The sequence below is a fragment of the Elaeis guineensis genome, chromosome 7, assembly GCF_000442705.2.
Source record: "Elaeis guineensis isolate ETL-2024a chromosome 7, EG11, whole genome shotgun sequence".
Taxonomy (NCBI): domain Eukaryota; kingdom Viridiplantae; phylum Streptophyta; class Magnoliopsida; order Arecales; family Arecaceae; genus Elaeis; species Elaeis guineensis.
In genome coordinates, this window is record NC_025999.2 from 101530995 (window position 1) to 101554476 (window position 23482).

The 23482-nt window shown below is 36.6% G+C and overlaps 1 protein-coding gene across 1 annotated transcript; it reads left to right on the top strand.

The window, feature by feature from the left end:
• The first annotated feature begins 1839 nt into the window (after window positions 1–1839).
• On the top strand, window positions 1840–23120 carry LOC105047984 (WD-40 repeat-containing protein MSI4). Its single transcript, XM_010927148.3, has 15 exons — window positions 1840–2063; window positions 3341–3404; window positions 5857–5943; window positions 7489–7551; window positions 8090–8155; window positions 8257–8331; window positions 8660–8735; window positions 11293–11515; window positions 11745–11826; window positions 16155–16228; window positions 16366–16480; window positions 16561–16635; window positions 18916–18995; window positions 22225–22324; window positions 22665–23120. Exons 1-15 carry the CDS (start codon window positions 1927–1929, stop codon window positions 22764–22766), a joined length of 1419 nt encoding a protein of 472 aa, XP_010925450.1. The 5' UTR covers window positions 1840–1926; the 3' UTR covers window positions 22767–23120.
• The last annotated feature ends 362 nt before the right edge of the window (window positions 23121–23482 follow it).

The window sequence follows — 23482 nt, forward strand, 5'->3', positions numbered from 1 at the left end:
AACATCCTGGCGTCCAGCCCTCTCATTGAGATGTTACGTCACTATTATGCAACACTTGTATATCAACAAATAGCTATTAACTTCAAGGGAAAAAAAAAAAAAAAAACAAGTAGCTATCGAGTATGATATACATTATTGACTCATTTTACCATTGTCTCTGTTTCTAGGATCTGGTAGTTTGTCAATTGTCATGGTTGAGGGAGATTTAAGTAGTTGGATCTCTACATCCCACCACTTTGTTTATGTTCTAGAAGAATGGAACAGAAGCGTACATCTCAAGTCCCAAAAGTATATTTTCCAATTACATATACAATAAGAATATTTTTAATCAAATGCCAATGCACTTTCTTTGATGAGCATCAAGTGTGCTTGACACTAAATGGCAATACCCTCAAACAATGGAACCATCCAAATTTATTATGCATTACAGCTATAAAATCTGTTGACAAACTAAACTCATTTCCTGTCTGTTTTGACATTGATCCTTTGCTGCCAGACATTGATCTCTTTGTTGCGGGGAGAGGGAAGTTGATGTGGATCCACAACCTTATTCATAATGCCTGTAAGACCAATGCACAATGTTGCGGATTAAAATCTCCACCCTTTACTCTCGCAGCAGTATATGCCCAGCTGTGAAGAAAAATAATCCAATATCAATGTATGATCTAATCTCTAATTTGACGAGTCAATCTAATTAATTAAGCAAGGTAATAATGACTGACTTTTTTAGACTTTCGTGCAAGATTAGATATCGAAAATTCATGGCCAGGTGTCTTCACTTTATTAGTATCTAGGCGAAAAAACTCGTGGCTAAGGTCCATTCTTGCGTGTAAAGAAAAATAAATAATTGGAGATATTTTGTGAAAGACAAAATATTTCTCTTTTTTTATGATTAAGCTAACATATTTTTTTTATGTACACTAGTGAAGCTCGTTCAGAGAATCAATCACAAAAAATGAAAGGATGACAATAAAAAATTGTCACATTAATAATTGTAATAATATAAAAATAATGAATAATATCGAATAAAATGACATAATTGCCCACCTCTTTGATTCATTAAATAAAAATATATTTTTGGATAGGATCAATGAAATGATTTGTATATAATTATATCTTAATGAATGAGAGCAGATTTTGGTGAGCAGTAAGATTGCTTAATTATAATTTGGATATCATGAATTCAAAATAAAGAAACAATCTCTCTGCATCAAGTTTCAAACGATGAAACCAATTCAGTAATGGGAGGTCTCAAAAAGCCATTATAACATGATTTTCAAATTCTCGCTATTTTTTGAACTTTGGTATTAGTATAATATAGATTTTTTTTTTTTTTTTGGGTAAAAGTATAATGTAGATAATTAGACGGCGGTTTCAACTTTTAACCAGAAAACGAGATGGTGATCAAAGGTGAAATCTCGGGTAATAATTTGTACGACTGGCCCCGCACGGCCTAGCCGATACCCTGCCAGCCCACGCCCAGTTCTCCCTCGGGATGGAGGATTTTCCCGCCCTAGCAGCATTTGTTTTGGCCACGTCGGCTAATGTTCCCTACGTTTGTACACAGAAAATATTATGCGATACCCCAACGGATCTCAAATCCTGTCCGCTAGTATACCCCATCGTGTTTCGCTAAACCAATGCCCTGGACGCGCCTCCTTAAACGAACGGATCGGATCATTTAACAGAGCCAAACTGATCGACTAATAACGCGCGCAAATGCAAACGTTATGCGCGCGTACGTAAGATAGTATAACACAATGCCAGCTGGCTCAACCGGCTCAATTGGAAACCCCAAGGACCCACCGCCATTCCGCCAACCATAAGCACCGATGCCTCTTGATTTTGCGCTTGCTGTCTTTAGACGTCGCGGGGTGCGCGACCGAGAGAGAGGAGAGAGCGAGGCAGAGGGAGGGAGCGAGCGAGATGAAGGAAAGAAAGAAGAAGGCCGTGGTTCAGGTCCGAGCGGAGGACGAGAGCTACAACCAATGGAAGGATGGAATCCCTTTGCTCTATGACTGGTTCACTAACCATAACCTCGTGTGGCCTTCACAATGCTGCCGGTACTCCCCCTCCCCCCTCTTTCATTTTCTTCCTCTTTTTGCGTTTTTTTTTGGTCATTCTAGGGTTCAATCAGATGCCGACGGGTTTCGGGTGTTTAGGGTTTTTGTTCTTGGGATGTTTCTTGTCTCGGTAACGTATTCTCCTTGTAAATCATGGGTTCTGCTCCAGATAGGGCTTTGTTCTACTGCTAGAGGATTTGAGTTTCGAGGATTTGGATTCTTGGTTTTGCTCGTCTGTTTCTTGATTCTTGTTCTTGATGGCGACTGAACGAGAGTTTGTTTTCTGTACCGCACCCCCTGGGCGCGGGGACATAGGGACAAAAAAAAACCGAGAGTCTGTTTCGATGTGACATTTTTTTAAAATTTTTGATGGGTTTTCTTTCAAAGAATATTGCAAGAAGAAGAAAGCGATCCAATGTTGGCACCAAGAAGAGAAGAGGATATTTAATTCTCGATGCAATGCTGGTTGATGTCGCGGTGACTTCGTTGAAGTTTTGGTTCTTGTTTCTTATTTTCTGAATCACTTTCTAATTTCATCTGTATTCTCGGGGTAAATCGCGGGAAACTTAGTCCGGAAAAGGAAGGAAAAGGAAAGCATGTTTTCCGTCAGAATCTCCAGCTACTTGGGGGATAATGACGCAGTTTTCCATCATGGATCTTGATGATGATGATGATGGGGCACTGGAGGAGGATTTTGACGTCAGTGTTGATGGCGGAGGAGGATGAGGGAAATCTCGGGATTGCTGGTGAAAAAGGACGAGGGATAGGAGATAGGAACTGGAGATTTGAAAATGGATTTGAAGAGATACAAGAGGTAAAATATTATTTAATTATGTAAATTATAGGTGATTTAGCATTATTCTCCCCTATTCTGTTGATAGATCCTCCAACCCCAATGCACCATGTTATAATAGGCTTATCTTAGGGGACGTAGTCTTAAAAGTCAGATGTTACAAGGAGCTTTGTAAATCCCTGATATAAATTCCAACAACTGCAGCATGTGGAGACAAGATATGCAAGAAACATGATTAAGTTAATGTGATTGTTACCTTTAGCATGTCGAAAAAGGGAAGGAAAAGATCAGGAAAAAATCTACTCTGTTCTAATTGTTTAACATCATGCTTTAAATTTACATTTTTTTTCTTATTTTTGAGATACGACAATGTCAATATTTGGTGTTGATGAAATAATTTTTACATGACTATTCACCCTTGTGGTAGTATCGCATCTTTTTCATCATGTTACTTTTTTTACTTTTTCATGTATTGTGGAATAAGGTGGGGCCCACAATTGGAGGAAGGGAAATACAAGAATCTCCACCGTCTCTACCTTTCTGAACGGGCAAGTCATCTTTAGTATTGTTGTTATTTTGGTTATAGGAGGATTCCTCCATTTTAGTTTTTGAATTCCTGATCAATGTAGTTCTCTCTTAAAAGCTTAAAAGAATTGGTTATGTTCTACTTTGGTGCTATATGATATTTTTACAGAGGCCTTATAACTGGTCTACCACAAATAAAGGTGTTTAATGCATCACTTCTTTTCTGTATTGAACTAAAACAACAAAATGCCACACCTTATGTACCCTTTTTTTTTTTGTGTTGCAGTTACAAATCATCATGGTTTACTTTCGCGTGCTCTTTTGTACAGATTTTAAGTAGTTGGCATATGAAGAGAAATGGTATTCTCATTTGTTCATTAAAAAATTAATCCTTTGCATCATGTCCCTGGCACATGACTTCTTGTGAACGTTGTAGCTAATGCTTTAGAAATAATGCCGATTTTGAAATAACAGTAGCTTCATGTTTTCATTGTGCTTCCAACATCCTCATAACCTAAATCAATCAGGAGAGAGCTACTAAACAGTTATATTGTTATGCGGCATACTTAATTAAATTATATTTCTGCTAGTCAGAAGATCATATACATCAGGTGTGGACTTTCTTACTTCAGTGTCTTTTGCTTTGTAAGTTGGAAGTATAAAGAAATATTCTCACAATTTAATTATGCCCAACTGTTAACACCAAGTTCTATTGTAGAGCACATGAATAGTTAAGCATTGGTGGTCAGCTAGGCCCTTCCTCGCTTTGGTAGATGCCTTATCCAAAGTTTCCTATCTTGGTTGTGTTCTGCTGCATTTGCTAGGAACAGGCACTTCCTTTCCTAGCTAGTAACTAGGTTCTTGTAACTCATTTTTCAGATAAACATTCTAGTTGCTACAATGTTCTATCATGTCATATCGGTAGTTGGATTTTCATTTTTAAGATCTAAGTATCTTATCTTCTTAGCAAGGTCCACCTACTATGTTGGAATCAGTGGATATTCCTATTAAACAACAATCAGAGTTACTTGTTTTGGATGTGTCGTAGCTGCTTGTACTTATTCTTTGGGGGCACCATTTCCTTGCTTCTGCAGCATTTCCTAGTTTTGTTTACTTGGGAAAATGTCCAAGTGGAGTGTCACATGATTTGGGCAATTGAGGCTTCTTTTTAGAACCTAAGTCCTTTTTTGTCCTAATTGGAATGAGTTTCATATATACTGAAGAATGACAGCTTTTCTAACTAATGTTGTGTCGAGGAAAAACAAGCAAGTGGTGTGAACTCATGTTGTTTGTAAGAACCAGTTGACTAAAGCAAGCATAAGTACATCATCACTACAAGCAGGAACAGCAACGTATAGGGAAGCAGGGTTTTCATGCAGAGAGGTCCAGAGACAATCAAATTTGGAGGCTGTCAAGAAGCAAGGGTAAAGATGGGAAAGACCATTATGATAAAGGAGGTGATCTATCCATGAAAATTGTAGGGCAAAGCTGCCTGAGTTGCGGGAAAAAGGAAGCATGGGTCAATCAAATTAGCATCTGTGTGAATGCCACAGATGACCTTTTGCTGGGCTCAGACCAACTAAAACTGCAAGGAAACAGGATACAAACAGGTCAAATGGCAAAGAGGCGAGAAAAGATCTCCTTGGGCAGTGGCATTTAGAATAGGTCATAGATAAATTTTGTTGGCATTTCTTGGAGGTAAAGTTCATGGAAAAGTAGTTTATAACCAGTTGTGTTTGTGAAGATCAAAAAAACTTACATCAACTTGAATCCTAGATTGCTGTTTGGCTGCTCCTATATAATATACAGATGCTGTCCCATGTATGTATGCATGCATGCACTCACTAGCATGCATGTGTAAAGATTATGTATGCTCTTATTATTTATGCATTTATGTATGTATATCTGTGCACGCATGCATATGTACATACGAAGATTAGGTATCTATAATAGAAGGTAGCATATGCACATGAATTGTCCCTATACATATGCCTGTGCATATGCTACCTTCTATTATAGATACCCAATCTTGGTAACAGTGAGGAAAATGAATGAATGGAAATCTTTGGAAATGAGATTTTGCTGATATTTTTTCAACCATCTTACTTTGATGAAAAGAGTATGACCAATTCTTATTTTTATTGTTGTTTGATAAATTAATATCAAGATTCTATCTCGGTTTGGTACTAAACAGAGTTTCTTAGCTAGATTACCTTCTCTTTGTTTGTTCTGATGGTCTTTCCTTTTAGTACATGGCACTGTCATTTGTTAATACAGTTTTCTGGTTGATATATTACCTATTCATGTAAGCACTGTATGGCAATGGCAAATTCATTTTTTTCCCCAATTTAGTGAATCTGCTGTTGTCTATCATACTCGTATTTAGATGTTTGGCTGAAGCTACTGATAAAAACAGGTAACATGGTGATATTATATCAACAACGTCTCATGACTTCTTATGTATAAAACTTTCAGACTGATGGCACTTTTCCAAACACTCTTGTCATATCAAATTGTGAAGTTGTAAAACCAAGGGTTGCAGCAGCAGAGCACATATCAAAGGTTTGCTGTTGTGATTTTTTAATTTGCTATTCTCTACATTTGGTCAGCTAGGTAGCTGGAAGGATTTCATGGCTGTTATTAAACTTCTTGAGCTTGCACTTTGGTGTAAAATGCAACTGTCTGTCTATTGCTTTATATTGATTTTATTAGATACGAACTCTTTGCCGAGTAGTATTTATTGATCTTGGGTATAGTGTCCAATCACAACCCACTTGTAATACTGAAATTTTGTATAACACCCTTATTGGCTTCATATCTGTTCTTGCTCAAGTTGGCTTTTCTTTTCTTTTTTTTTTTTAACTTTTCTTTTGGCATGAGATAATCTTATGAAAGGATGACACCCTATTGGCTTCATATCTGTTCTTGCTCATGTTGGCTTTATTTTTTTAACTTTTGGCATGTGATAATCTTATGAAATTTTCCATTTGGTATAATAAAAAAGACAATTACCAAGTTATGATCCTAGCAATCCAGGGTCCTCGGAGGGGAAGATTGGGAAAGATCTAACCTCTGGCAATTTTTTGGACACAATCGCTGCCCTAGGATTTGAACCCATGCCATTGCATTTGTCAGCCCAAGCCTTTACCGTTGTACCAAGCAATGGTCCCCTTTCCATTTATTATCAGTGATATTTTTCAAAAATAAGTTCTGCTTTTGATACTCATGGTTTCAAAACATGATACCCTTTTTCAAATGCTAGTATGAGTGGATTTATGATAATCCAATTTACAATTTGTTCTTATTTTATGTTTTTATAACTTGGCAGGTTTCAGAATTTTTGTTTTGCAGGAATTGAAACGTGCACTTAGAAGCAAAATGTATTATTTTTTTTGGACTGGACTAAAAATATGGAACATTTCTTTAAAAATATTTAATAAATAAAACTTGTGATTATAAGGTACATTAACTTTTAATTAAGAAGCTAAATCCATCTATATGTTTTTAGCTTTGAGGATGAATGATAATGAGGAAAAATAAGTCTTGGAGACGTTACATTCTGAGAAAACTGTTCAGGAATTTTGGATGCTTTGGTGTTTATGTATCATGCATGGATGTTTATACCTAGAATAATGTGTTGAATGGGTTTCGATTGGCATTATAGAAGTCTTGGGGTGGTGAGCTCTAAGGCCTATAAAGTCACAAATTCTTTTCCCCTTCCTCGGTTTCCTTTCTTCCTCTAATTTAAATGGTGCAAGTTTTGCCTTTCATTATCTTAAATTCACTCAAACCTTCAATAACCATTCTGCATGTGCAACTTATCTTGTTTATTATGCGAAGAATATGCAGGCTTCTTTTCTGACTATTAGCAGTACAGATAATCTTGTGTTACTTTTGTGCATTTTTATGTACTGATACATGTCCCTCAGGATTTACCTGTTCTACTAGTTTGATACATTCTTGGCATGAACTCTGGCCAGTTACTAAAGGCACATAATTTTTTCAACCTGCTTGCCCTAATGATATTTTTTAGTTTCTAGTTGTATGATCCAAGGTACAGTGTGTAATCTCATATTAACATAATTATGTACTTTGCATTGCTTGCAGTTCAATGAAGAGAACTCTTCCCCCTTCATAAAAACGTCAAAAACTATTATACATCCAGGGGAGGTATGGCATAATTGTCTGAATGTTACTTCTTTTTCTATCTGATGTCCAGTTACCCCCGATGTAATGATCTTCATGTCTGCACTGAATTGAATTGGAAAAAATTGCTAGCGGAGTTCTGAAATCCAAGTCAGATAAATGTTGTTGTAACTGCACTGGAATCCCCATCAGTTAGCTTATGTGGAAATACTAGCTTATTTTGTTTAGTGTGCAAGCAACTTCTAGCTTAATTTAGTGTTGTTGGTGTGAACTACTGATTAGATAATACAAATTTATTCCTGGGCCTGGACCTTAAGAAAACAACATGTCAGGTTTCTCTTAAGTAATAAGGTGAGATGGACTTTCGACTACTTTGCATGTGATCAAGTTCCACAGATATCAATTCCACATGCTAGTTTTTCCCCCCAGATTGTTTTCTACGTGCTTTAGCTTTTGAATTATATTTAAAGATCCCTATACACAATTTAAGCTGCCAAAATATTATGAGCTATGTTTAGGGAGTATAAATTTTTATTCACTATTGATGCCAGATATTTTACAGGTTAACAGAATAAGGGAACTCCCTCAGAGTAGTAAGATTATTGCGACACATACTGACAGCCCCGATGTATGTTTTTTGAGTTATTTTATTAGTTCCATAACATTGTTTATCTTGTCATTGTGATGATTGATGAACTATCTTGAGTAATCTTGTAAAGGCTTGTGCAGGTACTTATCTGGGATGTTGAAGCGCAGCCTGATTGCCAGGTTGCTCGTAATGCTGCAGAATCTCATCCAGATTTGGTTTGTTCTTTCTACTAATACTTTTTTACTCTCTCTCTCTCTCTCTCTCTCTCTCTCTCTCTCTCTCTCTCTATCTCTCTCTCTCTCTCATTTTTTTTCTTTTTTTTTTGTTGGGGGGGGGGTTGGTGGGGGGTTTAAGAAAAATTTAGGAGGAGAGGGCTGTCTATGTTGATTATTGTTTATCTACTTAACTGTATCATGATGAGAGAGGAAGATCATTGCATCGAGAAGCTTTAGTCTGAATGGAAGCAATTTGAAAAAATGATTCATAATTTGAATGATTCATCTATGCATACTTGCAATTTATTAGCTAGTTTGCATCTTGCAGATATTGACAGGGCATCAAGATAATGCAGAGTATGCTCTTGCCATGTGCCCGTTAGAGCCCCTTGTACTTTCTGGAGGTTGGAGCACATCCATTCGATAGTTCTGTAGTTTCTTGTGTACTTTAAGGGGCTTCTTCAGTCCATTACATTTGATGCTTGTATGACATCTAATTCATGATGGAGATTTTTATCATAGCATGAATTAATTTTCCTCCCTTGAATGCTCAAATGCTGATGGGTGTGCTTAGAACATTCATTGAAATTATGCCTTTAATCTTTTAAACCTGTCAGTATTCATTTGGAAGTTCAAAGAGTTGTGAAGTGATCAGACTTAATCTTTCACAAAACCTTAAACTTTTCAATATGGTTTAATCATACTGTGTGCTAATGGGAGACAGTTATTACCTGGAGAAGATAGGCATTAAGATAAAAAAGGGGATACAAAAATCTAAATTTCATGCTTTTAAAAACAATTGCAGCTGCTCGTGTCCCAAACAAAAGAGGTATGAGTGCAATAATCATGGTTTAAGTTTTGTCTACAAACCTATGGGGCTAAAGTGTATGTACGAGATAATTTTAGTTTTCTTCTTTTGTTTATTTCTCTAGATGTTGAAAGTTTAACTACAAATTAAATTAGATTTTATGTCTTCCAAGAAGTTTTGAGTTCACTGCAATGTTAGAGGAAAATAAATCTTTTAGCATAAGTTTGGCTATTCTAGAACTAGAAAGTCATACCCATTTAGATTGTATTTGTGACATTGCCAATGCTATATAATTCAGATGTTAAACTTTAAATATGATTTTTGAAATTTAATGAAAAATGGATCTCGATTGCTTTAGTGCAAAATCACTAAGTGTTAAATGATGGTGTTATTTAACTAATTTTATTTTTCTTTATTCTGATATAGTTTTTAATTGGAAATGGTTACTTTTATTTTTTAATATTTTTAACCAAAATTCTGAAAATTAAAGCTGAAACTGCAACTCAGTGGGTCCAGTATGGACCAAAACCATGTTTTTGAACCTTGAGTGCTGTACATGGCTGGATAGTGGATAGTGACTGATAGTGATTGGTGTGGAGTGATATTGGTGCTTTGTATGATAAAATAGGGTATCAACTTTATTTAGGTTCCTGGTTGAAATTGGAAAACATCAGTAGTACATATTGGGAAGCTGGAAACTTCTCTTTTTGATGCTGCCTTTTATGTTAAAGATTGATCTACTACTGGGATTTGGAACTTTTGGCAGAGAATCTCTTACTTGATGGTTGGCTCATGCTCCCGTTTGATTGCTTCCGCATTTATTTAAGGTTGCGTTTGGTAATCTGGATTACTGCGTTTGGTATGCTTTTTGGGTGATAATCCAGATTGCCTCTTGGGAGGCAATCTAGATTGCCTTGGGGAGGGGTGGCTATCCAGATTACCACTTCTTTGGCAATGTTGTAATAAAAATTTTGGATAAAATTATCCCTCAAAAAAATCACACAAAACCCATTGCCCAACCTTCCCCCTCCACCCCCTCTGCGTGCGCTCCCGGTCCGTGGCTCCTCCATCTCCCTTTGCCTACCAGCGGCTCCTTTACCTTTGTCCCCCACCACCACCCCGTAGCTCCTCCATGCCCGTCCCCACCACCTTCATGGCTTCACATGCGTCCGCCCCCTCCCCACCCCCTCAGTACCCATGGTTCCCCACGCCTCTCGGCCTGCCACTTCTTTGCACCACCACCACACCCACATCACTCCCATTGGTTCTCACCAGGAAAAAAGAAGAGCAGTAGGGCAAAATTATGGGGGGTATTTTGAAAATTTGATTTCATATTACCGGTAATCTAATTGTCATGCCAAACATGTCAATCAAGATTTTAAGTAATTTTACTGCAATATTACCTATGTGTACCAAACACAGTAATCAAAATTACTGGTGGCAATTTATCTTGAAGGCAATCTACATTACCTTCCAAGATTGCCTGGCGATGCACCAAACGCAACCTAAAGAACTATAGGTATTTACAGAAGAATTGGCAGCATATCATTATGATTGATTGCCTCAGCTTGATAAAAAGTCTGAGATGTGGTATGAGCAATTGTTAGTTTGTTACAAAGAAGACTTGGTTCATTAATAGAAGATGCAGCTATCAGCATAAGCAAATCCAATTCATGTATCTTTACAGAGAGTTAACAAGACTCAATGCAATAAACCCAGTGGGAGAATGAATGCTAGTGTCCTCTACATAGTGTTAGATGCTGAGACAAATCAAGCATAATGTTCCCTCCCACACTCTTGGGGAGGGGGTTTCTGATATTTCAATACCAGTGGGTTAGCCCCACTTACTTTGGCATAACCGGTCAGAAATTAAAAAATGTCAGTCAGACACAATTGTACGAACAATTCTTGCTCATTTGCATTGTTTTTTCACAAAAGCAAAAGATGCTTGTGTAATTAGTTACACTTGGTTTTATTGTCAAGTAGTTAGCTGTTATATGATATTAGTTATTGATCAAAATTGATTTTTCTATCTCTCCAAGTTGCTGAGGTTGCTTTAACTAATGTTACTTTTATTTACATATTTTAGCATCCAAGTGGAATGAGGTCTTTCCCTCTATGCGTTTGTTTCAACCAAGGTTATTGTTATGTAGGAAAGGACAAATCAGTTGTCTTGTGGAGCATACGTGATCATGTATCTGTTCTAGCAGAGGCTTCACCTGATAAATCTCCTGGGTTGTCGCCTGAGAGCTCTAGTAATAAGCAGTCAATAGAATCTGGTGATGAGAAGAATTCAGAAAGTCCGACTGTTGGACCACGAGGTGTATTCCAGGGGCACGAAGACTCTGTTGAAGATGTGCAATTCTGCCCTGCTAGGTAATTAAGGAAGCACCCTACTGTTTACAAGATCACTCGTGCTCATGTATACATCCTGCCGACTGCTTAGATTCCAACTACTTTTTTTTAAAGAAAGGTTGAGCTTTTGTGTCATGAAACTTTGCGCTTAAATCTTTTTACCCTTTTTACTTTAATTTTTTTTGGGTGAAATGAAATATCTTCTTGGGATGTTGTTCTATCATTGACATTTTTTTTTATTGTGCTGTAGCCCGCAGGAATTTTGCAGTGCAGGTGATGATTCTTGCATCATTCTATGGGATGCTCGTGCTGGTACCAGTCCTGTCACAAAGGTATAGATGCTTTTTCTTATGCTTTTTTTTGTGTGAAAACGTTCATGTGTATTTATAGCATGAATTGAATCTTGTTTTATTTGCATTGGATGAATTCCACATGATTAGCTATTAATTTACTAATTAGCAACATTGGAAAGCTTTGTGCTCTAATTGGCAAAGCTTTTGGGGAGCCAGAAAGTACTTTCTGATACTTTAAAAGTACTTTTGGGTGGTATGGTGGTGTTCAATAAAAAAGTTTGGGAGCTGTTTTGGCTTTACGAGAAAGCTAAAAAGATCTACTTAGGAGAAGCTTCATTTTGGAGCTTCGCCCTAAAAGTGCCTTTTGGCAAATATTGGAAAGCTGTACAATAGTATGTAATGTCCTTTATTGTCATTTTTTTATACCAAAAGCACTTTCTCAATTTGGTGACTAAATACATGTTAAATTCCACCGCACTTTAAAAATATATTTACCTAACAATAAACCGCTTTCTATAAAATCTCTACCGCCAATAGCAATCCCAAATAAGGCCTTAATATTGTCAAAGTTGCTTGGTTATGTGGCTTTTACTGCTGAAAAAACATGTTATATATATCATTTAGGATATCTACATAATTTACTGATACAATTTGAATATTGCTCTTGAGTCTTGACCATTGTTCGCCTAACCATCCTGAACTGGATGGTTCGGGGTTTCCAAACCGTACCTGCCGCAAATCGGGATGGTTTGGCCTTTCAAATCGGAACACCGAATGAAAGAGAGGGAAAGAGAGGAAGAGAAGAGAGGACAGGAGGGAAAGAGGGGATGACATCGTCGGAGGACCGACAGTGGCCTGTCGAGGCTGTCGGAAAGTCAAGAGGCCTTCGTAGTTTCGTGTCACCCAATAGGACGTTAATCAAGAGAGAGGGAGGGAGCGAGGCTACCAAAGAGAGATGCAGTCGGCGAAGAGGCTGTCGGAGGGTGCTGGATGGCCACTGTGGCCATCAGACAGCAGAAAAGGCTCAAGCGGAGCTGCAACCACAGAATAGAGGCAACCACCCCTGTTCATCGTATTTTTTTTAAAAAAATGGATGATAAGTAGTAAGCCGGTAATGAGTTTACCATCTTCACTTAAGCCAGCAATGGGTTGCTGGCTTAACTATTTTGAATTTTTTTAAAAAAAATTAAAGAAATAGTGAAGCCAGCAATGGGTCTGTTGGAAGAGGCTTCGCTATGGTTGGAATTTTTTTTAAAAAATCTCGTCAAACAGGGGCAATTGCTCCTATTTCATGCCCGCAGAGCCACGAGCTATGATTTCACCACCTGACTGCCACGACGGCCAGTCGAAGGCTCTTCAGCAGCCTCTCCACATGCTTTCCCTCCCCCCTCTCTCTATCTCTCTCTCTCGACTATAATTTGGCAGATAAAGTAGAGGCCTTGGTGGCCCGCCTGTGGCCACCGCCGGCATCTCCTCCAGCCACCCTCTTTCTCCCTCGCCCTTCCTCGCTCTCCCCTCTCTCTCTCTTTTTTTCCTCCCTGGTTCCTTTCTTCACTTCTATATTGGTTCACATCGGTTCAATCTGGTACAGACCCATACCGACTCATATTGCTAGTCGGTCGGTACGGATCCCAGTATCGATTCTGTGGACCTTGGCTCTTGACTGTAGTAGCTCTACAGCTTTCAGCTTATTAGTTTCTGCTAAAAATTATTACATCTGATACATCTGATACATCTGACTGTTAAATTATTTGGTTGTGTCATGTAATACTCTACGTCTTTTGACCTAAACTGTTTCATAGCTAGGATCTCCCCCCTCCCTATTTCCTTCCGCTGCTAATTTTTCCCTCCTAAATTCCTAATCATTATTAGAAGTATTGAAATGGAGTACCATTTACAAAGGACATGGAAAAACTCGCAATGACATTCCCAGGATTGGTTGGTCAATTTAGACAAACCATATGTTGGCCCTAGACAGTTGGGGCTAAGCAGCATCACTATGCTTGTATTTATTTCTTTAAATTGACATGTGATAGGTACTTGTGATGGTGAATTCATTCTAGGTAGTAGAACAACCTAGTAACATACTTAAATCTGGCTATAATTTGGACATTTAGTCAGCTTTGAATTTCTTTTACCTATTTTTTGGCGAGATGCCTAAAGTCAAGCCAACTATGAGATAGGCAAAAGTAACCCTGCTTAAAGCTTCACATGGATCTTGTGAAAAAAAGCTCAAGAAGTTATTTCTGGCTTGTAAGATACAGCAGACCAATCTCATCCCTCACCCAAGTCCCTTGGAGTAAATTACTGGCATCAAACTCTCTTTTACGGCTAGATGAGAGAGAAGAAAGGTGAAGGAGCTGGACTTTAGTATTAGGGTTTGGTACTAGCTTGGTTTGTGTAAGGATAAAGAAGAACAACAATAGTAGGTTTTAGTTCCTGCTTGTCCATGTCATATATACATAATATGATAATAACATGAGCCCATGTTAGTTGTATAAATAAAAATGTTTGAAATAACAGATAGGTTCCGTGCCAGTTAATATAAATTTTATAATGGTATTATTATATAATTGCTGGGGCATGTGTAGCTTATGTAGAAATTTTAAGTGAAAGTCCTGTTTCCATTTTTTTTAAAAAAATTTGCTAGCAACAAAATATTTATAAAAGGACGCCATGAAAAGTTTTCTTAGTTGGTAGAATAAAAGACTTGGTCTTAGGAAGCTTTTTAAAAAGTAGGGCCCTGTTTGGTTCCCAAATTATTTTAGTTGGGATATTTGAATCACTGTTTCTAAAAAGATATTTAGTCCTTGTTAACCTGGTAGTATTTGACTTGCCAGAGTAGTCAGTTTTTAAATGTTTCAATGCAACAAGTTATTACTTGTAACAAGCAGTTTTGTTGGTTGGTTAATTGGTCGCATTTTATTCATGAAACGGGTTCTCTCGCTGAATAATTTTAAATTGCCTAAGCTGGATGACTGTCAAAATGTGTGTTTCAGTTCCTTGCTGAAGTCCCAAATGCACCAATTGTTTGGGCCTTGTTCAGGTGTCCAAAACGTTGTTTGGCTGAATAAGGCCGAACACAGGTTAAAGGATGGACTTCATTTAGGTTTGTTCAGGTTTATCCAGGAACCAAACAGTGCCTAGAAGTTATCTGATTATAGGATAGTGGCTATATTCTCTATTTTATATCTTAGTACAGAAGGTAAACATAAACAGATGAGTTTACTAGGAATTTACAATGGAGAAAAAGTCCATTCCAATATCATGCTTATGTGCACACAAATCAGAATTGGGTACATGATTGTATGCCATTTACAAAATTCAAGCAATTTTGCTCTACTTGCTGATGCGGACATTTTTGGATATTATCATATTATCAAATTGATATTTCATGTGGTCTTCCAAGTATCCTATGTGTTATGGTCATGGGCTAATTGCTAAGATGCAGGTGTCAAAAGGTACATGTCCTATGCTAAGATGGCTAGGAAAGCCTTATCTTTTTACATCTTAACTTTGTTTCATTGCTTTCTAGTTGAAAGAAGAAGATTTAGAGTGCTTAAAAAATGATTTTCAAAAGATTTTTTGAACCCATAAAAATTATCTGGCGTGCAGGAAGAACTAAGGATGTGTGCTAATTGCTAATAAACAAGTCTTAAATATGCATGCAGCAATATCAAAATGTATTATACAAATAGTCAGGTCTCTGGCACCGGTAATGTGTCAGTGCTTAATACTGTACCATTTTGGGGAAACTTGGTACAAGGTTTGATACCGGTATTTGAAATCTCGAGCTGAAGTATATAAATTCTTTCATGTATCATAGAAGTCTATGACTAATATTCTTGCATAGCTGATAATCCACTGGATAGACAATATAATGCGAGTTCCTTGAGTACGAAATATACCAATGTGGCTGGGCATTGATCTGTCTTGCAGCATATGACTATTGATCACCCATGTTACACCCTCTTTGGTACATCAGCAATGCTTGTATTCTACAAGAAGCGTCATGGGAAAAGATAGTTCGATCCTTGTTTCCTTATTGAATTATTCGATGTGATAAATATTGTTTGCCATGATAGATTTCAGTTTAAAAGAGGTGATTATTGTGATGTTTTCCCCCTTATATCACACATATCAAATGCTGTGAGTCAAGCAGAATGGGCCATGCTTACTCCCAAGATTGCTTCCAACCGTCATGTGTTGCTAGTTACCATGAGTTTTTTTCTAACCATAAAGTTTTGCAATGGTATTCTGGTTAAATATATTCCATATGTTTTTCTTCATTTTTTTTTCAATTTTTATGCTTTTTTAGTATCTCCAAGCAATGTTGCTGTTATTGCACTTATAATGTGGATGACCAGGTTGAAAAAGCTCATGATGGTGATATTAACTGCGTTGATTGGAACCCTCATGATGTGAATCTTATTCTAACTGGGTATGATAGCTTACCATACCCCCACTCTGTCATCTTCAGCTTTCAAACTTTCCTTAGATGCTGCTTGAATTTTGCAATTGTTACACATATGACTTGCTTCTAATTTATTGAATTGTATTACTATGGCATGTTTACAGATCTGCAGATGGTTCTGTTCGCATGTTTGATCGCCGAAACCTCCTAACTTCTGATGGTGTTGGATCATCTGTATATAGATTCGAATTGCATAAGGCTGCTATTCTCTGTGTTCAGGTATGATTCTTTCTTGGTTTATGTTTTCATGTTTGTCTTGTTGTCACATGTAGAGTTTGTAACAACTTTCTCACTTCCAGTGGTCTCCTGACAAAACCTCAGTTTTTGGAAGCTCTTCTGAGGATGGTTTTCTAAACATTTGGGATTATGAAAAGGTATTGTGCTGCTAGTATTTAGACAACAGATATCTGATTCTTAACCTTTTTAAGAATGAAATTTCAGCTTTTGCTTGCTTTATTAGATATTTCCTTTCTTAATGGACAATTCGTCCAATGGAATCTGGCACTTATCCTATTTGAGTGCTCATTTTTTGCATTTCTTTTCTATTCCATTTTTTTTGGTGGGTTTGTTTTTGGGTGTGGGATTGCAGTGCAAAAGTAGGTGATTTGCAGTTGTTTGAAGAATTACAATTGAGAACAAAATCAACAAGTAAAGAAATGGATCCACCAACTTGTAGTTTAATTTCCCTTAGTATCCTTAGGCTAGAGGTCCAACTAACATATACCTTTTTCTTGTATTTTTTTCTGTTAGTTTTATAGAAAGGCAAGATACAGGTTGGGTTCATCCACTGATTCCTTTCCTACTTATTATCCATGTTTTTGTACATGTCCTCTCATTAATATAAGATGATGTTTTCTTTTTCGTCCATCTTATTAAATTATTAACATGTAAATATTCAATCTTGTTTAGGAAGTTAGGAACATCTATTAGATTTAACCACGATGTGGCCTAAGCTGTAACAATAATTAATTGTTTTCCAACTCTCATTCCTCCATTGCAAGTTTGAAAGTAAATTGAAATTTCTCCCAGCATTTGTCCATTACCAATGTTTGCTTCTTTCTAGATCTGGTTTGCGTTAAATGATTGAATTTGCTAGTCTGATTTTCTTTGGGACACGAGACCATGGTTAGCTTGTGGTATGAATTCTGTCTGGCAATCATGTATTTTCTGAATGCCCATATCTTGGTGGCCAGACCTTGACTTGGTGTTGGGCCCCATGTGCCACTATCATTATGCGGACATGCAGATGGAAAGACTATCAGTCATCTACATCACGAGCAACTTTATTGTTCTTTTACATAAGTCATGCTTATGTTTATGCATTAGATGATGTGTTTTCTAGAGGTTGTGGAGATATATGAAGTCTTCTCCCTTGTAGGTGTTTGTCTTACTTAGGCTGGATAATCCAGAATGAAAAAAATAATATCTAAGTTAGATTCAGAATGTGCTATTGTTAGTAAGTAGGTTATTGTCTACCATCTAGCTTATTTAGCACATGCTTTAACTTATTATCTATAATGGGCTGTGATTTTACGGTAATTGTAAGGAAACTAGTTTAGTGGAGGCCATGTCTGTCTTTTCAAATTATATGATCACTTCATCCAGATAGTTTAATATTGATGTTTTAAACATGTGTGAAATTGAATGGAGAATTTATCCTGGATCAATAGTCCAACACTGTTTTTTGTGTATTAGTCACCTTTTATTTTTCATTGGTCAGGTAGTGGATGCAGTTAAATATATAGATACAGATTGTTCCTTGATGTGTTATTAGCAACTAATGCAAGGCCTATCGAGCTTGATGAATGGATGAATTATGCTAAAATTAGCCAGAGGAGGGATCAAATGATATGGACTATCTTGTGCAATCTCTCATGGAATATTTATTATACGTATTTTTTTCCTAAATTTGTGTTTATCTATTGTAATCATTATCCATGTTAGAGAAGCAACTTGTTATTTAGTGATTAATTAATTGTGGCTTTTCTTAAATCTCTTCTTTCTAAATTTTGATTGAGGTAATGATTTGAATCTATGGTGGTCAGAGGGTGGAACCTTGCAGGGATTTGGGACAGATTTGGGATCTTGGTTTTAGTACTTTATTCTGATGAGTAGTATGTTTTGATGCTTAAGCTGATGAAAGTGGAGAGCTCAAGGGGAAGGGAAACAAGTGGTTATTAGCCTTTTAAGGTCTTTTTGTTGATAGCAGTAGTTTCTATCGTGGGGCTTTCAAATAATAGTTTGTCAAGTATTGAGTGACAATATAAGTTGTAATTGAATAGGACTCAAGCCTTTGGTATGGCTAGATTGATTCATCTTATCCCATTGACCATCTAATAATTAATCTTTTGCATGTGCTTTTTCCACCTGTTTCAGGCTTTCATTTTTCATGTATTTTAACTGGCAGTTTCCATTCTTCCTGTTATCTTTTCTTTCACTTTAAGTTCAGTAGCTTGTTTATCATTTTCAGATGTTTTGTTTGACTAAGATGGTGGAAATATCACCATCACTTCATATTTCAATATGTTTCCATATGGACCTTGCAAAACAGGCTTTGATATATCAGACATTGTCTTGACCCACACAGTTCTACCTGTATTTTATGACATTTTAATGCAGAGAGATCTTGGCTTAGTAAATCTATTTTGTTTTAGGTTGGTAGAAAGAGTGAGCGTGTTGCAAGGAAAGCGCCTAATGCCACATCTGGTCTTTTCTTTCAACATGCAGGGCACAGGTATGTGACATCTCTCGTATATGCAGGAGTTAAGTAAGCTTTAACTGAGCTACACTACTCTAATTGGTCATGCTTCCAGAAATTTATTATTTGGCCTTCTGTTTTGTTTTGAACTAGAGGGTATTTGGATTAATAGGCATGATAAGTTTCAGGCTTTCAGCCCTTTGGATCTAGAGGTCAAATGCCATGATAACCAGTATTTGTTTACCAATGTGATTATTTGTCATTCCCTTATTTAGTCTAAGCGTTTTTTTGTTTATCCAGTTGTAGAAAACTTGCTATGCGTGTATGAATTTCCATGGGAATAGCATTCATCTAATTCTTCTTCTTCCTTTTTTTTTTTTTTTTGATTTTCTGTGGTGAGGCATGTAATAGACTGTATTGCAATGGTGTGGCTTATCTAAGGGTTTGTCTCTTGGATATCTTGGTTTTTGGGTGTGGCTGGAGTAGCACTAGATTGCAATGGATGTGCAATGCAATCTGTCTATAAGATTAATATATTAGGTACTTTGAATTGTATGGGCCCCATCTGGCACATGATGAACTCCAAGATGATGCATTTCACATATTAGTTTTGGTCTAGATTTGTGTCGATCTAGCATTCCACATGCTTGTATCGATGCTGTGAAAATTTTCAACTGGGACGTTTAGTTTTAAGTCGTATAATAATAATTATTGTTAATAAATGATTTTAGTTTTATAAAATGAAAATTTCTTGACCAATTTATAACCTTTATCATTGAATGTATATTCCAACTACTAACACCGGTAATCTTTTCATTTGCTCTTTGACTTGCACGCATTGTGTTTTTCTTGGTGGAACATTCTTATAACACAGTTACCTTCATCACTACTATCTTGTTTTCATCATGCCTATTGTGTTGTTGCATCATACTGTTGCTCCTGGTGCTATTACCATCACGCATCATTGCTACCTCTGTGCCTCCATCATTTCTTCCTCGCTACCATTACCACCATCCCATCTTTAGATGCATATAATTGGCATGTGCTTTGAGACAATTGGATAGGAATTGCAGGGTACACAAGATCTATGCTGGCAACAACCATGTGGGAAGTCATTGGTAATCTTGCACATGTGTGGGAAGATTGTGGTGAGGGTGGTGCTGCTTTTGTAGTGTAATCAGATAAACCTGAGGTATCATAGGCCTTTGTCACAATGCATTTCTGAAGGATCTTGTATATCAGCTCAAACATGATCTTGGCCCAATTTCATGACATCCAGCCTGTATTTCCTCATGTAGACTATTTGATCTGTGCAACTAGATGGTTTGCCACATTTGAGGCTACATGAGTCATGTATTTACATGTCCCTCTAGCATCGCCCTTTTGATAAATGTTTAAATTTATTAGTAGAATTGAATTTTAAAAAAATATGAATGTTCAAAAGTTGGTCTAATGGACATTATTGCATTACTGTTTAATAGAATGATGCATGACCGTTTTTTCAGCATATTATTTCTTTCCAATTTTTTTTTTTTTGATGAGCTCCAAGAGTCATTTCAGTATTTTATTTTGTTTAACTTATTTTTGAAGCTAAAATTTGGTGTTAGTTTTAATTGAATTCCTGATTCTTTACTCCTCTATATGATGCCTTATTTCAAGCATAAGGTTTTTCAACCCCTTGGTGTAAGGTCTAGATTCATAGAGATGTTAATCATGGTAACCATAGATTGGACAGTACGATAGTTTGCTGTTCACGGATTAGCGGTACCTACCATTTTTTCTTGGGGTCAATATCAGAAAGTCTTCTTATATTCATTTATTTTCTTTCAATTTTCTGCATCACATTGTTTCCCTTTTTCAGAAGTTTTCTTGTCCATCCGATGAGGTTGTTCACCCTCCCTTTTTTAAACTTATTACTTTTCTGTTTGAAAATTAAGAAAATAAGAGAAAATCATATAAAAAAAATTCCATTTGGTGTCTATAATAGTATTTTTTTTATTTTAATTTGTATTTTATTTTTTATAAAATATATTATTTTCAGAACAAGTTAATTATTTAAAATAACACAAATAATTTCTGGAAGAAAATTTGTATCGTATTTGCACTATTAGTATGTGCATGCCTCTAAATTGTTATTGGATGTGGACCAGTTTTGGTTGCACACATGAACTTACACCCAAAATTTGCATGAATTAACTCTATTTAAGGCTCTTGAAGCTTGTAAAAAAATTCATTAAACAAAAGAAGTTACAAAAAATGGAATAACAAAAAAGTGTTAAAAAATCTGCAAGAAGGGGCATTTCGGTACAGTACGTATTTAAGAGGCTCAAAGGCGTATTTATGGGGCTAAAAGGATCTTAAAAGTCATTAAAACCAAAAGAAAACTCAAACAGTAGCCTTTGGGGGAGGTGGGTGGAGGAGAATTCCTGGTGAAGTATTTGGATGCTAGCCCATCTCAAGTGTTAGGACAGGTGTTCCCTGGCATTGTTCTGACCTGGACCAGACCAGGACAGGTATTGGTATTGGCTCTTGAATCCCTTTGTCAAATCTTAGATTTTCCAATAAATTCCATCATCCAATGTATTTAGTTATATTTCTTGACTCTAGAAAAAACTTAATTCTCTAAAAAAAAAAAAATGTTGCCCACTGCTCACCTTTGTCTATGTATTGTAGTGTTTCTCCATATATTGGGTGGTAAGACTGTCAAAGAAAGAAAGCAGATCAACTCTGTCCTGATATCACTTCATCATAGAAGGATAATAGTCTTGTGTCATAATGCTAGGTGAGCCTATAATCTGGTATATATCTTATAGTCCTATGTGCTGTATAGTGTTCTATGGTCATGGCAATGAGATGAGAATGTCAAAGTTAATCAACTCTGTCTTGATATCACTCCATCAGAGAAGATAGTAGTCTTGTGCTGTAATGCTAGATGAACCTATAATCTGGTATATATCGTATGATCCTATGTCGTGTATAGTGTTTTATAGTCATGGCGATGAGATGGGAATATTAAAGTTAATGATATTGTGATTAATGACATACGTATTTATAGATATTATAATTTTATTTTGTACTGCATGCTTCTTCCTGTAGGTAAGATGTTATGTATGATAAGGAAGTGAAATTGAATGGGACTGACTGACTGCTATATGGCTATCATTAGCAAATTCAATTAAGCTTGTTGTTTGGTTATGTCCTCTGTGCTTCAGCTGATGAGTCTGTATTAACTTATTTACATATTTATTTTTGTGCGAGGACACAGAGATAAAGTTGTTGATTTCCACTGGAATGCATCTGACCCATGGACAATAGTTAGTGTTTCTGATGACTGTGCATGTGTCGCCGGAGGTGGGACAGTACAGGTAAGTGATTTAAAATATATTTTTGTATAAAAGTCAAAAATGGCTTATTCCTGAAATTGCAACCTGCACATTATTAGAATTCTTATGAATCAGTAATAACTTTGCATGTGGCTTTGTGGTAAAACATAATAGCTATTGATTGGTAGAAACTTAGGATCTAAAGTTTAACTGATTTGATGCTCTAATACAGATTTGGCTTAAAAATTCACTTACAGAATTTTTGCCTATGTTGCCTGTTCCAACCATATTGCTTGATTCTACCTGCGAATTAAGAAGTGATTGATATCTTTGTTGTTTGCTTTTGGATCTATTTTCACATGTAGCATGGTGATTAATGCAGATATGGCGGATGAGTGATTTGATTTACAGGCCTGAAGAAGAGGTTCTGGCAGAGCTGGAAAAGTTTAAGGATCATATACTTTCATGTTCATCGGAGACCTGAATGTGACAGCTGCTTCAGCAGAATCTTTTTTTTTTCGGTTACAAGGGGAAAGTTCTTTTTAGTTTGATCGAACAGTTTGACACTTTTTGATCTTTGAGCATGTTAAGACTATAAAGAAATGATGGACAATGCCGGTCCACCAGGTATGTTTTGTGGTGAGCAGCTGATTAAGCAAAGGCAAAACTGCTTTCCTGCTGACAATCTCCTTTGTAATTTACCTTGCTGCACCTTAATATTTGGTGGGCTTGGTTAATTCATTGTAAACTTCTTACCTCAAATTTTGACTTGAATGGTGTTATGATCCCACCCTCTGCTGATGGACAGTCCGTCTATATGAATAGCCATTCAAGATCATTCTGTCCCCTTTCCATTTTATGGTTAATTTTCTTTCTGCCTCTTGAAACAGGCTTGAGTCTCTTAACAGTTGCTGGAGGACTACTTGTTTGTAGAGCATGCCAAAATGTTTGAGAACTCAGTTTTGGTATTGGGTTTCGCTGAATTTTTGGAGCTCTGGTTCTAGTAGTTTCGGCAGTCTTAGAAGATCCACTGCAAGTTTTGGAGTTTCAGTGAAAAAAGAAAATTGAAAAAGAGAATGAAAAAGCCAATCAAATATTGTACAATATTTTAGAGTATCTTGTATTCTGTAGGTTCTTTGTTTCTGTAGTTTCAACAATTTTAGGCTGAAGTCGATGTTGCATTAGGCAAAGTCAGTTATA

Coding starts and splice junctions, on each gene's coding strand:
- LOC105047984 (XM_010927148.3), top strand. CDS start 1,927: ATGAAGGAAAGAAAGAAGAAGGCCGTGGTTCAGGTCCGAGCGGAGGAC. Junction 16,481..16,560: donor CTGCTATTCTCTGTGTTCAG/GTATGATTCTTT, acceptor TCTCACTTCCAG/TGGTCTCCTGACAAAACCTC. Junction 22,325..22,664: donor CCGGAGGTGGGACAGTACAG/GTAAGTGATTTA, acceptor TGATTAATGCAG/ATATGGCGGATGAGTGATTT.